This window comes from Dromaius novaehollandiae, chromosome 15 (assembly GCF_036370855.1).
Source record: "Dromaius novaehollandiae isolate bDroNov1 chromosome 15, bDroNov1.hap1, whole genome shotgun sequence".
NCBI lineage: Eukaryota > Metazoa > Chordata > Aves > Casuariiformes > Dromaiidae > Dromaius > Dromaius novaehollandiae.
The window spans coordinates 16,101,294-16,113,184 of NC_088112.1; the positions used below are offsets into that span (position 1 = coordinate 16,101,294).

At 47.3% G+C, this 11,891-nt stretch overlaps 2 protein-coding genes across 2 annotated transcripts in view; one reads left to right on the top strand and one right to left on the bottom strand.

Annotated features, from left to right (window-relative positions):
- Positions 1–2,979, bottom strand: part of STK10 (serine/threonine kinase 10) — a 60,184-nt gene extending 57,205 nt beyond the window's left edge. The window contains exon 1 of the mRNA XM_026122658.2: positions 2,742–2,979. Coding sequence (XP_025978443.2) covers positions 2,742–2,897 — 156 coding nt within the window. The 5' untranslated portion in view covers positions 2,898–2,979. The remainder of the gene's footprint in view (positions 1–2,741) is intronic.
- A 3,198-nt stretch (positions 2,980–6,177) lies between these two features.
- Positions 6,178–11,594, top strand: EFCAB9 (EF-hand calcium binding domain 9). Its single transcript, XM_026122594.2, has 4 exons — positions 6,178–6,313; positions 7,802–7,950; positions 9,021–9,197; positions 11,451–11,594. Exons 1-4 carry the CDS (start codon positions 6,178–6,180, stop codon positions 11,592–11,594), a joined length of 606 nt encoding a protein of 201 aa, XP_025978379.1.
- The last annotated feature ends 297 nt before the right edge of the window (positions 11,595–11,891 follow it).

The following is an 11,891-nucleotide window of genomic DNA, read 5'->3' on the forward strand; positions in this document are numbered from 1 at the left end:
ACAGATTGGATTATTTTTAATTAAAATATATTTAAATCAAGCCTGTCCTACTTTTGTAAACATTGTGTCAAACCAGCTCAAATTGGTTCAGCTGAGTGCATGGGGAGTCCAAGAAACAGTTCACTGACAATGTTTTGCAGCCCAGTAACACTCACCACTAAAACTATTACATAGCTGAGTTGTCCTCCCTCAAACCTCGTACCATAAAAAACAAAACCTATTAAAATGAATGTATTTTTTTCTTCTATTAAAACCTAAATTTCTCCCAAGTTGGACCTCACTGGTTAAGTTGCAGACTACTCAATGTACTAATCCCATCCTTACGCACTGCTCAGAGACCACAGGCAAGTACAGCATATGGTACGTAGGGCAGGCTGCAAGTACAGGCGGATTATATCACATCCCCATGCTTGTGTGTGTGGAAAGGGGGCGGGAGATGTGCAGGAACTTCATTCAAACATCCTAAAATCCTCACAGCCGTACAAAGACTCTGACTTGCTCTAAATGATCACTTTAGTGTCAAGAGCACTTCGACTTTAATTGACTCCAAGAGAATGATTAAAACCGTTCATTGTATCTTGACCAGCTATATTTTTCCTTGTGCATAAGCAGGGTTTGTTTGCCTTTCACCCTCTCCTCCCCCCCCCTCTTTTTTGGCAGTTGAGTAGAACAATATGGCAAGCCTATGATTTCGCATCACTATAGTATGTGCATTATCACCAAGCGTAGCCGCTGGCTCCAGAGTCAGAAGGACTGAGGAAGACAATACGCAAGTCAAGTCTTAGCATGCCAGAAAACTACTTATCTGCAATAATGCTACTGGCTATTATCTAAAATAAGATTTTTCTAGCATGTGGCACCCAACCTAATTTACTATTCTTAAACAAACAAACAAAAATCCTGCAGAAGGACTCTTCAAAACCCCAGCATTCACATTCTCCAGTCAGGATGGAGGGCAGGTGGAGAGGAGAGCCAAAGGAGATGGAGAATAAAAACTTTACCACCTAAGAAGAATAATATAATCCTTTGATTCCTGCCACAGTGTAAACCCCCACCCTTAAGATCAACCATGTTAAAACACCTCAAAAGCAGGCAGCTGTCTAAGTGTGTTACTTATAGACACAGTGAACTTCTGGTTATCACCATGCAGTCTGCACTGTATTGCATCCTGCAGACTACCTTCTCATTTGGGTAGAAATGTGGCTCAAGGGAAATGGAATTACTTGGAGATGAGGAGATATTACTTGACAGGCTGATGGCAGCCTATAATACACAAAGTTACTGTGATAACTTTATGTATTGGTGTGAGACTTGAGTAAATGCAGAGGTATTCAGGTATGACAATGGCCTTAAAAAAAAAAACCCTACTTTTAAAGCAGTTTTATTCTGAAAGCTTATCAGTTTTCCATATATTATGCATTTAAAATATACAACATTTAAAGGAGTGATTCTTCTAAGCTATCATTTGTCTCAGAAGCCTATTATCTTATTTTACGTTTACCTCATTCCTATCATTACATGAGAACCTTAAGCAAATATAAGCAACCAACTACCCAGAAGAGCGAATGCCACCCCATACAAACTGCTTTGCAATGCACGGCACCAAGTAAATTGGTAACAGAAACACTGATTGCTACCAGTGTTATTTTTAGAAAGATAAATATATCAAGGATTTACATACGATTTTTAGAAATTGCACTTTATTAGAAGCAAAGATCTTTCAGCAGAGATTTCCACTCAATGGATACTTAGAAACGCTAAAAATCAGACTCTATCGAACAGCTCGATGTAGACAAAACAAGACAACGCATCCCAGCACTGTGGCAAAACACCTCAGTTCAGACCTGCAGCCAGCTCTCTTCCCAACTGTCCAGAGGTGGCAATAACCTGTTAAATGATCTAACGGGACCTTCAAAAAACAACTGCCAAGTAAGCTACTTCACAGCTTTCCGCTTCCAAATTCTTTTTTGAATGCGGGTCTCCAAAGAAGGCTACCAGCCTACACCTCCAGCTAGCCCCAGCCAGAAAGTCTCCTGCCGCCGGAGCTGTTGCTCAGAGGAGCAGAGCGCTTCAGAGCCAGGAACAGGCGAGAGCGCCGTTGATTTGGAGTGCAAAGTACAGCTGGGTATTTGGCCTTAAAAACCTCGATCCGTTAACAGAAAGGTTAAACATTCATAGCCCTGGACAAGTCGCCACTGTAAGGAGCAGGGCTCCTCCGCTCGCCTCGAGCAAGGACCGCTGGAATACAAATAATGTCACCCCAGAGGCTCGCAAAACTTGGAGGCAGCCTCGAGGCTGCTGACTTCCAAGAAGTCTCCCTCCATTCATTGCACCGAGAGGTTTGGCAGGGAACACCTCGCCGCCTTACAAAAGCATCGCTCTGAAAGCGGCTGATTTAAGAGAAAAATAAGAATGCGTCTCTCTCTGCTCGCCCCTAACCCCATCACAGCTTTGACTCGCCGTCCTTGCTCTCACCCGAGGAAGGCACAACGCTTAGCTGCTCTTTGCTTTCCAGGCACGGTAGCTAACGGGATGTGCAGAGCCAAGCCAAGGTCCCGCAAGGACTTCTCCTCTAAGGCTGCAGACGGCTTTCGCGTTCGCTCAGCGAGCGCGCAGACCCGGCGGCAAACGCGCTGCGGCGGCGAGCCGGCGCCCTGCCCGCCCGGGGTGCTCGGCGCGGCGGCCGCAGGTGCTCGGCACCGCCCGGCCCCCGCTCCGCTGCGCGCCCCGCCGCCACCCACCTTGTAGACCTTGCCGAAGGCGCCGTCGCCCAGCTCCCCCACGACCTCCCACACGTCGCTGGGGTCCAGGTCGCGGCGGACGTGCTCGTACTCCTTGGAGCGCCGCTTCTCGAAGGTGGAGAGGCGCAGGATGCGGCGGAAATTGGCGAAAGCCATGGCGCGGCGCGGCTCGGGGCCGGCCGACCCCGCGGCGCCCAGGAGGCGCGACCGGCCGCGCCGCCGCCAGCCGCGGCCCCTCGCCCTGCCCCGGGGAGGACGGAGCCGCCGCGCGCCCGCGGAGCGCCGAGGCGGCGAGCGGGGCCGCCCCCAGCCGCGCGCAGGCAGCCGGCGCCGCTCCACCTGCTGGCCTCGCTGCCGCCGCCCGCGCCCGCCCCGCCTCGGCTCGGCCCCGCGTGGCATCGGGGGCCGCTGCTGTCGACGCGGGCGCGACCAAAGCTCCGAGCAGGGAAGGGTCTGGCACGCGCTCCGCGGCGGCCGGCGCAAGCAGCGCGGCATCGTCGGGCGCGCTCGCCCCGGGGGCCGAGCGAAGAGGCGGTTTTCTGAGTGTCGAAACATAAGCCTTGGCCGCAGAAAGACGTTTCCTTCTCCCAGTTCGTCTCGTGTAAAAATAGCCAAATGCAAACGTTTTTAAAACTCCCAGTAATGGGAATTTGCGAGTGTCAGAACTATGGGCGAAGAATTTGAAGATGTGACCCAACTGCTGCCAAGTCTTAAGGTTCACATGCTCTGCATGGCAGAGCTTCCCATCCTCTGAAAAGCCGGCTTGAAATGAAGTGTTAAATGGGGACATCTAGGGGACATGCTTGATGGTGCAGCCACGCTCAACGATTTCTCTGCTTTAATGCAGAGCTTAGTGTTAAATGGCTGTCCGGGCAAGCCTCGCCGGCAGGAACGTCATTCACACCAGCACATGTGTTTTGCCTCTATACATTTCCCTCAACCCAGTTAACAAGCCTAGGGCTCCTGGCTGCAGGGTGGAGGTGAGGGAGGTGTTTTTTCACACTCCATCCTGATGTGTAATGTTGGCAAAACACAGCATAGGCTCTCGGTCCGAGAACATCTGGGCTTGGTGGTGATTTCTCACTACTTCCCTGATATATTATACCCTCGAGTGCGGGGGCTGATCGTCGCCTCGCACCGTCTTTGCTGTTAGGAGTAACTGGGTTTATACCGGTGCGATCAGCCCTAGCATTTCCATTGGGAGTTTCCTGATACTGATACTTGAAACACTATTTAAATGAACTGCAGCTCCTGGAAATTCATGGTTGTATAAGAATTTCAGCTGCATTTTTTTTTAAAGTTAGTTTTTGCCCCTCTATTTCTTCCCTTCTCCCTGCTGAGTTGTAGGAAAAACAAGGTGAAAATGTGATCCAAGTATATCCTTGAAGCAGAAAGAAGCTGAAAATAATTGACCACTTTTTCCACCTAACTTCATGGATTTTGGATCTCAAATAATGTGAGGATTTGGCAACTGGTAATACTGGATTAAGAATAGACTCAGAGCAACTGCTTTCAAAATTTCACACCTTTTCACATCTTCCTGGTGTTTTAGGTATTTAGGTGTCACTCCTCCCCCCCCCCCCCCCCCCCAGTTATCATTCTTATTAATGGTAGCATTTGTTACTTTATTGTCCAGTCACGGACCTGGGCATTGTACGTAATCACAGAAACATTGGTTGGATGGGAAACCTAGAGACCATCTAGTCCAACTTCCCACTTGGAGCAGGATTGTCGCCAGGGCTAGACCAGGTCAGTCATCAGTCTGTCTAGCTAAGTCTTGAAAATCTCCCAGGTTGGAGCATACATGACTTCCCTGGGTAACTGGTTTCAGAGCACACAATCCTCCTTGGGGATTTTTTTTCCCAATGTTCAGCTGAACCTCCTAAGCGGCTATTTGTAGTCATTGCCCCTTGTTTTGTCATCTAGCAACCTGGTGATTGACTCCATCATCTTTGTAATTGCCCATACAATAGGTGTGGGCAAGTATTGGGTATATCTGTCCCTATCATGTGTTGTAAAGATCCAGAAGTCAAGATACACCCTGTGCCAAAGGGCTTGCAATTTAGGCAGATGACCTGTAGCCTACCTGAGGGTAGGCGAATCAGATCAAATCAGACAGCTGATTTCTCTTGGCATAAATTTTACCAAACTGAAGTTACCCCTTCAGAAGTTTTTGAGCAACTCTGATTCAGCAGAGCATTTTGAGGGCTGTGGAATTTTAATCTTGTGCTTGTTACCGTCTAACCAGATTTGCTATCTCCTGGCTGCATAGCCAAGAGAAATCAGACACATTTAAATCCTTTCTCCCAACCCATTTCTCACAGAAAGCTTGCAAACATCAAACCATCTCAGCAAACAGGTTAGTCTGTCTCATCTATGCATGGACTACTTCTTCTTACTGTTTTTCCAAATGCAAATGAATAAAAGAAAGAGATTATAAACTTCAAAACCACAAAAAACTTTGGAAATCTTCCCCAGACTCATGTGAGGAGACCTCGTCCTATAGACAGACTGTCCTGGGTATTACCATTGCATTAAACACAGCTACTCAGAGCACGGTCCTCAGCAGTGAGTGTTAGCAGAACCGAACTCTTGATTAGCATTATGACTAAAGGAGAAGAAACTGATAACTTGACTGCTAGACTAGGGACAGCTCTGGGTTTAAAATGTTTAAAATTTAAAATAAAGAGCATCTTTGTACCAAAGTAGGCCATTGGAGTGTATGATTTTATTATTATTGTTGTTGTTATTATTCCTGGTGTGCTTGTAGGGGTCAGGAATAGAGAACACTTTCTCTGGTTATTGCTGTGCTGGACTGGAAGAGGAACAGATGATAAACACTTTATATAAATTTGATAAGAGTGGTTCAGCTTCCTAACAGCTCCCTTGAACAAAAAATTGGGCTTTTGAAAGCAGCCATGTGGGCTACAGCTCACAGACATGTTGCACCTGAGACTGTCAGACACTGGAAATTTAAAAAGTTAAAAACATGGCTAAGAGGAAAAACAGCACACTGCATTAGCTGCTATGTAGGACTTCTTCAGCATGGACCAAACTTTGGGGAAACACTTGTCTAAGGCTGTGAGATTTTCATTGTAGTCATCTGCTTTGGTAGCTTTCTAAAATAAATCCTTAAATCTGTGTTTTCTTGCACACTTTAAATCAGATTTAATGCTCTTGAGGGCATTTACAAAAAAACATGCTGTAGGAATAATTTCTATCACTTGATTTTGATATGTGTTATCCATGAATGCTGAATGGTAGGGGAGTGTTTGCCTCCACATCTGAAGGTAAATCTTGAAAAATGGGGAAAACCCATGAGAGCAGCGTGGGGGAAGAGCTGAGGGTATTCTGGTTCTAGGTAGAATTCCCTCCCTGTGACACGTCAGGGCCTTGGCGCTCATTCTGTTTTGGTGACCTTCCACAGTTACCCGAGATGAAGCTGAAATCTGGGTGTTTTCTGCAGTATTTGTATTTAGATGAAGTATACTGCTTATTGTCAGTAAGAAATGCTAAGGCACTGACAGACTATTTCCAGCTCCTGGATGTTCATAAGAAGAATGCCCTGAACAGTGAGTACTTTTAAAAATGAGACTGGCATCAGCGCTATAAAATTACAGGCTCTGTGTAATGTTTTGAAAAGAGATACACAGAGTGCTACATCACTTGAAATTTAAAACCTGAGATCACAGACATTATAAATATTGTACTTCAGATATCACAACGAATGCAGCGCCCTGCAATGCTAAATAACTAGTGGCTTAGTTAATACCACTACTTGGCAATACCCCAAAAAGCTTTCAGTTACGGCATGTATCACCATGTCCCGACTGGTCTATCATGCTCGAGCTGCTCTGAAAGGTTACGTGGCCTGGCTAATCCTGCATCAGCTTCTGAAATGATATGTACGGCTCGTGGGACCATTCGGAGCAACTGAGGTGTATTTTCAGCTCCCGTTGACGGTATCCCTTTCCCCTTCACCCTTCGATTGCCTCCTTCTCTATTTCTGAAATAGAAAAAAAGTCTGAGACTGCAAGGAACCTGCTTGGCTTTGCGGTACTGTCATTGCTGCATTTCAGCAATATGTGAAGCCACCAAGGCAGGCTTGCTGGTACTGTGCAAACATTATAACCAAGTACTGGCACCAAGGAGCAGATAATCGACGTACAAAAAACCCAGGCCAGCGATAAAGGAGATCTTTAGCGCTGTACAAGCAAGATGCCGGGAGCACAGGACAGGAGGGGATTTCTGGCTCACTGCAGCTAATTCCTTAGTGCTGCAGCAACCTCATCATGTAATCCCTTCCACAAACCGATCGTGCTCCACGTTAAAAGGCAGATTCATTGCCAACATTATTCTCAACAGGAGACTGTTGAAACCTAGTTCCCAGCTTCCTAACTTTCCGGCTACAGTTATTGAGGCTATTCCCATTCATTCACAAACCAGCATCGCGCTCCAGCTTAAATAACACTTCTTCCTATGACTTTACCCCACTGACAGATTTAGGGGCAGCAGAATCAGATCGGTGCTGCTGATTTTTCAGCTGGGGCTGGTTTTCCTCTGTTTTTGCAGGGAACAACTTGGGGAAGTTTGAGGGAAATGCCAAGGTGGATCCAGAGGTTTGCCTCTTCACCTGTGCACCCCTCCCTTCCCGGTATCATCACTGGAAAAGTTTAAAAAGGGTTAAAAGTAATTGCTAACAAATCATGAGTTAAAAGTGACACTTTCAAAAGAAAAATGGATTATTTTGCCAATTATTCCTGTTTGTTGAAAAAGTCCTTTTTTTCCCTTCGGGGATGTGGTGGAAGAGAGGGAAGTCCAACAGAAAATTATGAGCCCTTTACATTGCCTGTTGTGTAGAAACCACATATGCCCCTTTCTTAAATGAGGGCAACTTATTAATACTATCTATTAATTCCAAACAGTTTCTTGCCTGCTAGTCTGTTTTAATTGCCTGTGCAACCTGTCTGGGAGCAGTGGGCACTTAAAATAAGGCAAATCTTGTCAATTATTGCTAACAGCCTCATCCAGACGAGGCCCAACAGCTCACTGTTTTCCAGATCTGCAGTTTTATTGCTTTCTGCATTATGTGACCGACCTGAAGAAGCAGCATATCATGCTGCTGTTTGACTTGATGGACCAAAACGCGACGGGGGAGATCGGCTTTGATGAGTTCTACATGCTGGTGTGTCTCCTGTTGGCTCACGAGGTGCGTAGCCCCTGGGAGCTGCTGCGGGAGATGTGGACCATCGACACCCCCATAGAGGGAACCAGCTCACTGGGGGCTAATCTTTACTCGTGGTGTGCAAGGGACAGAAGGGGTCCCGAAGTCTGGAGATAGCCACAACACTGCCACATGCAAAAGGAAAGCAAAGAAATGAGCTGTACCCCTCTTGGTACCAACCCTGCTTCCCAGGCATAAATCTGCCCCTGAACCTTTCACCAGCTGGGAACCATCTAAATGCTCCTGCCAGCCCTGACCAGCCATTTGGAGGGGAGTTCTCTGATAAAGAGCTTCTTGGTTGGGGCTACCTGCAGGAAGCCACATGCATTTTCATTGATTGGTGTTTGCCAGCTTGTTGGTGCCGGTGTGCTGATCCCCTCCTTCTCCTTGGCATTTCCCACAGCTTGGCAGAGGCTAGTATCTTTTCAGGAAAAAGCAGTGAGGATGGTAAGCTGTTCTGAGGGAGATGGATGATAAAGCCCGTGACTGATTCCCCCCCACCCATCAGACACATCAGGGTCCCCGTTCTGCAGTCGGGTGGGACATGGCATCCCTGGTTAGCAAGCGGCACACGGACACTGTGGCCTTTAAGGAGCTCTGTGCGGCTGCCTTGGCTCCATGGGGCTGGTTAGGCAGCCACACTGGGGGTGAGCACACAGGGCAGCTGCCCATGGGCCTTGGGGCAAGGAAAGAGGAGACCAAGCACCTAGCCGTGCAAGTCGTTTGACACGTGGCAGGGAGGAGAAAGGACCACACAACATGTCCTGTGCATGGGCCAGATACAAGCCTGGCTCCATTTCAGTAACTCTTCCCAGCACAGCCCTGCAGCTCGCAGCTCTACGGAGCCCAAACCCAGGGAGCAACAGCCACGTGCTTCCACACAGCTGAGCCTAGGGGGCAGGAAGCACCAGGATCTTGGTATTTCCTGCAGGCTCAGCTAGCAAGAGGTCACCTTTATTCTCTGGACAGCAGCACCGACTGCTATTCTCTGTATTTTTTCAAAGCAGGAAATTGCTGCTTATGGTTTGTTCTTAAACCTTTCTGCCCTGAAACAGAACCACCTTGAGAAGCAGTTCATCTACCGACACTCGGGGCCTGCCTTCAGGCTGCTGGACGTAGACGATGGTCACACAATTGGTCCTAGGGAGTTTCAAGCCACAGGGTTTCTCTTTAACATCAAGGCAGAAGAACTTGAAAAGATATTCAAGGACTTTGATATATCTGGAGATGAGGTAAAATCAGAGAAATTACAGCCAAAACAGAGGCCATGAAAATGTCCCTATATTAAAACTTTACCCTTAGAAGCCCCAAGGGAGATGAAAAGTCTGCTGCATCTGGTGAGAATTAATAGCCTAGGTGGGAGAAAGCATGGGAAGGAAAATGTGCAAAGACATGAAGCAGTTTGCCTGTACAATTGCAGAGTCTGCTCCCCTGTGCTGAGCTTACTGGGCTGCCCCAGAACTCACCGGCAGCCCAGCCACAAGCTGTAACACACGGCATGTCCTCACTGAAGTCAGAGCTTTATTGCCTTCAGAAGGAGCAGGCCTTTGATGACTTACCACACAGAAATGACTGAGTCCTTGTTCAAATATCCAGCAACATGGCTATACCAGAGTATGTGTGATTACTGAGACAGAAGGCTCTTCAAAGGTGTTCCCCTATCTAAACTAACTGCTGCGTACAAGGCTATTCCTGCCTATTTGTGGGTACAAAAAAACAAGTCTGGTCATCTGGACCTGAAAGTACTTGAGCAGCTCTGGTGAACCTCTCCCTCCAATTTGCTTCTGAAGCCCCGGATGTCTTAGTATCCAAGCATAAGGCAAGCAACAAGGAAGTTGCAGAGGTCAAACAGGCATTTTCTTCTCTTTTGATCCCAGATTTCCCAGTACCTAAATATACATTACAAGCTTGTCTTCTTTATGGATATCATTCCCAGAAGTCTTGATTGAAAGTATCTTACTATTAAGATAGCAACAGGATGAAAGAATTGCGGGGGAGGGGCAAAATGGGTATATTCCTCTACCTGAAGAGACTCTGGTGAGATGAGATGGGCCAGACTGGCAGAAGTGCTTTTGCTTAGTCTATTTTCTTCTGAGTTTACTTGTGGCTCCTCGTTGTATCCCAAGCTCTCTGAAGCCAGGTCTCACACCTGCTGACCATGCTTGTGCTTCAGCGGGGTACACTGACTTGCTCACAGCTTCCTTTAGGTATGTTATAAGTGATAGACCTTGGCTTCTGCTCATGCCAAAAGCAGTTATGTAGATGCTCCTGCCCAGGTAAAGCCCCAGGGAAGCTCTCCTTCACTTCTCCAATGGATCCTTCATTTTGACTTTAAACCAGCTCCAGGTCCCAACAAGAGTCCTCGGGGATCTCACTGCAGTGCTCATCCCTCCCCCTGTGGCAGGGCGCAGGCTTCTTGCAATCAGAAAGGGAACATCGAATCCAGCGATACCACCTCCCCGGCAAGGACTCTGCTCCCTCCTTCTCAGGCTTTGAACTTAGCACAGTCCTCGCTACGGAGACGCACACGCACCTACCTGCTCAGCCTGCTCTCAGCCACCATCCTGCCTCCACCTCACCTTCACGCCTGTCCCCTCACCTGTGCTTTTTCAAATCCCTCCCTGCTCTGAAGCAGTCCCTGATTAATGACTGCCTGTAGCTACACTGGCAGGGAGTCAATCGCTAATACACTATGGGCATTTCTTATCACTGTCGCAGCTCCGCACCGTTCTTGGGACTTTAGCATCTCAGCAAGCTCCAAGGGCACATTTAGCAAGACAACCACTAGTAACCAAGGGAGATTCCCTCTCTTTCTCCTCCTTCCTAGTGCTGGGTTACTGGGCATGGACTTTATTGTTTTTATTGATGTCTCCTTGTCTGTGTTCTACTGCTAGCATCCTCTTCAATTATTTGTTGTGTCTTTCCTGTAAGCCCTGTGGGGTTTCCAATATGTTTCCTGTGTGGTTGAACAGCACATCTAGATATCAAAGCCTCAGTCCTGATCAAGGCCTCAGGACACTTCTCTAATGCAAAGAACAGACTCGAGAGCGGTTTCCTGGAATAAGCTGTTTTAGCCCTCAGTTGCACCAACTCTGTCCTTTCATCTCAAGGCTGCCTGATAAAAGGAAGGCTTTAAGTAGGAGCAGGATGGTTGTTTGATACAGCTCTGAAGGCACTCAAATCTCCCACTTACACCCGGCCACACTGTAACACCAGATGTTACGAATCCTTCTAACATCTGCAAGTCATTACAGAATGGTAGAGAGACGTTAATTTGCCAGGGAGGTGCCCTATTAGCCTGTAACATGTTCATTTGGGATGAGCCGGAGGCAGTAAGTTGAAACCCATTTCTCCTGAGTCAGTTGGGAAAATACAAGTTGGAGAATGGGACAAGAGTCTGGACTCTAGACTTTTCTCTGAAGTAACCCTTTAGATAAGCCAAGACTGCCTTGCTAAGACAGATATCTATCTCTCCTCCAAAACAGCAACTGAACTACAAGGAATTCAAGATGTTTACAATATTCTGCATTGACAAGCAACAACAAAAGGAAAAAGAGAGAATGAGAAGGAGGATAACCAGGGCGAGCATGAACATCACCCTCCCACCAGGATCAGCCAGCTCTCAATAGACTAAACAAGACTACTTTTACTCACAGCTGGGAACAACACAACCTAACTTCTCCAACCCCCCCCCCCCCCCCCCCCAGGCTCAGCTTAAAACCAACAAATAAAACATATCAAGCTTGTAGAAAATGAATAAATCAGACAAAACGATGTATTCAAGCAATTGCTTGTTCTGTTATCTCCATTTCTAATTGCCGCTGCTCTATAAAGACGAATGCTAGCGTCTGATATCCTCTGATGAGGAAGGGCTGACGCAACTTGGATTTCAGCCTCATGCTTCGCAGCTCTCCCCAGGACTAGCA

Bases quoted from the DNA above. Each gene is read 5' to 3' on its own strand.
- EFCAB9 (XM_026122594.2), top strand. From the start codon at position 6,178: ATGAAGCTGAAATCTGGGTGTTTTCTGCAGTATTTGTATTTAGATGAA. The intron at 7,951-9,020 runs GTGCGTAGCCCC...GCCCTGAAACAG, and splicing joins GTCTCCTGTTGGCTCACGAG to AACCACCTTGAGAAGCAGTT. The intron at 9,198-11,450 runs GTAAAATCAGAG...CCTCCAAAACAG, and splicing joins TTGATATATCTGGAGATGAG to CAACTGAACTACAAGGAATT.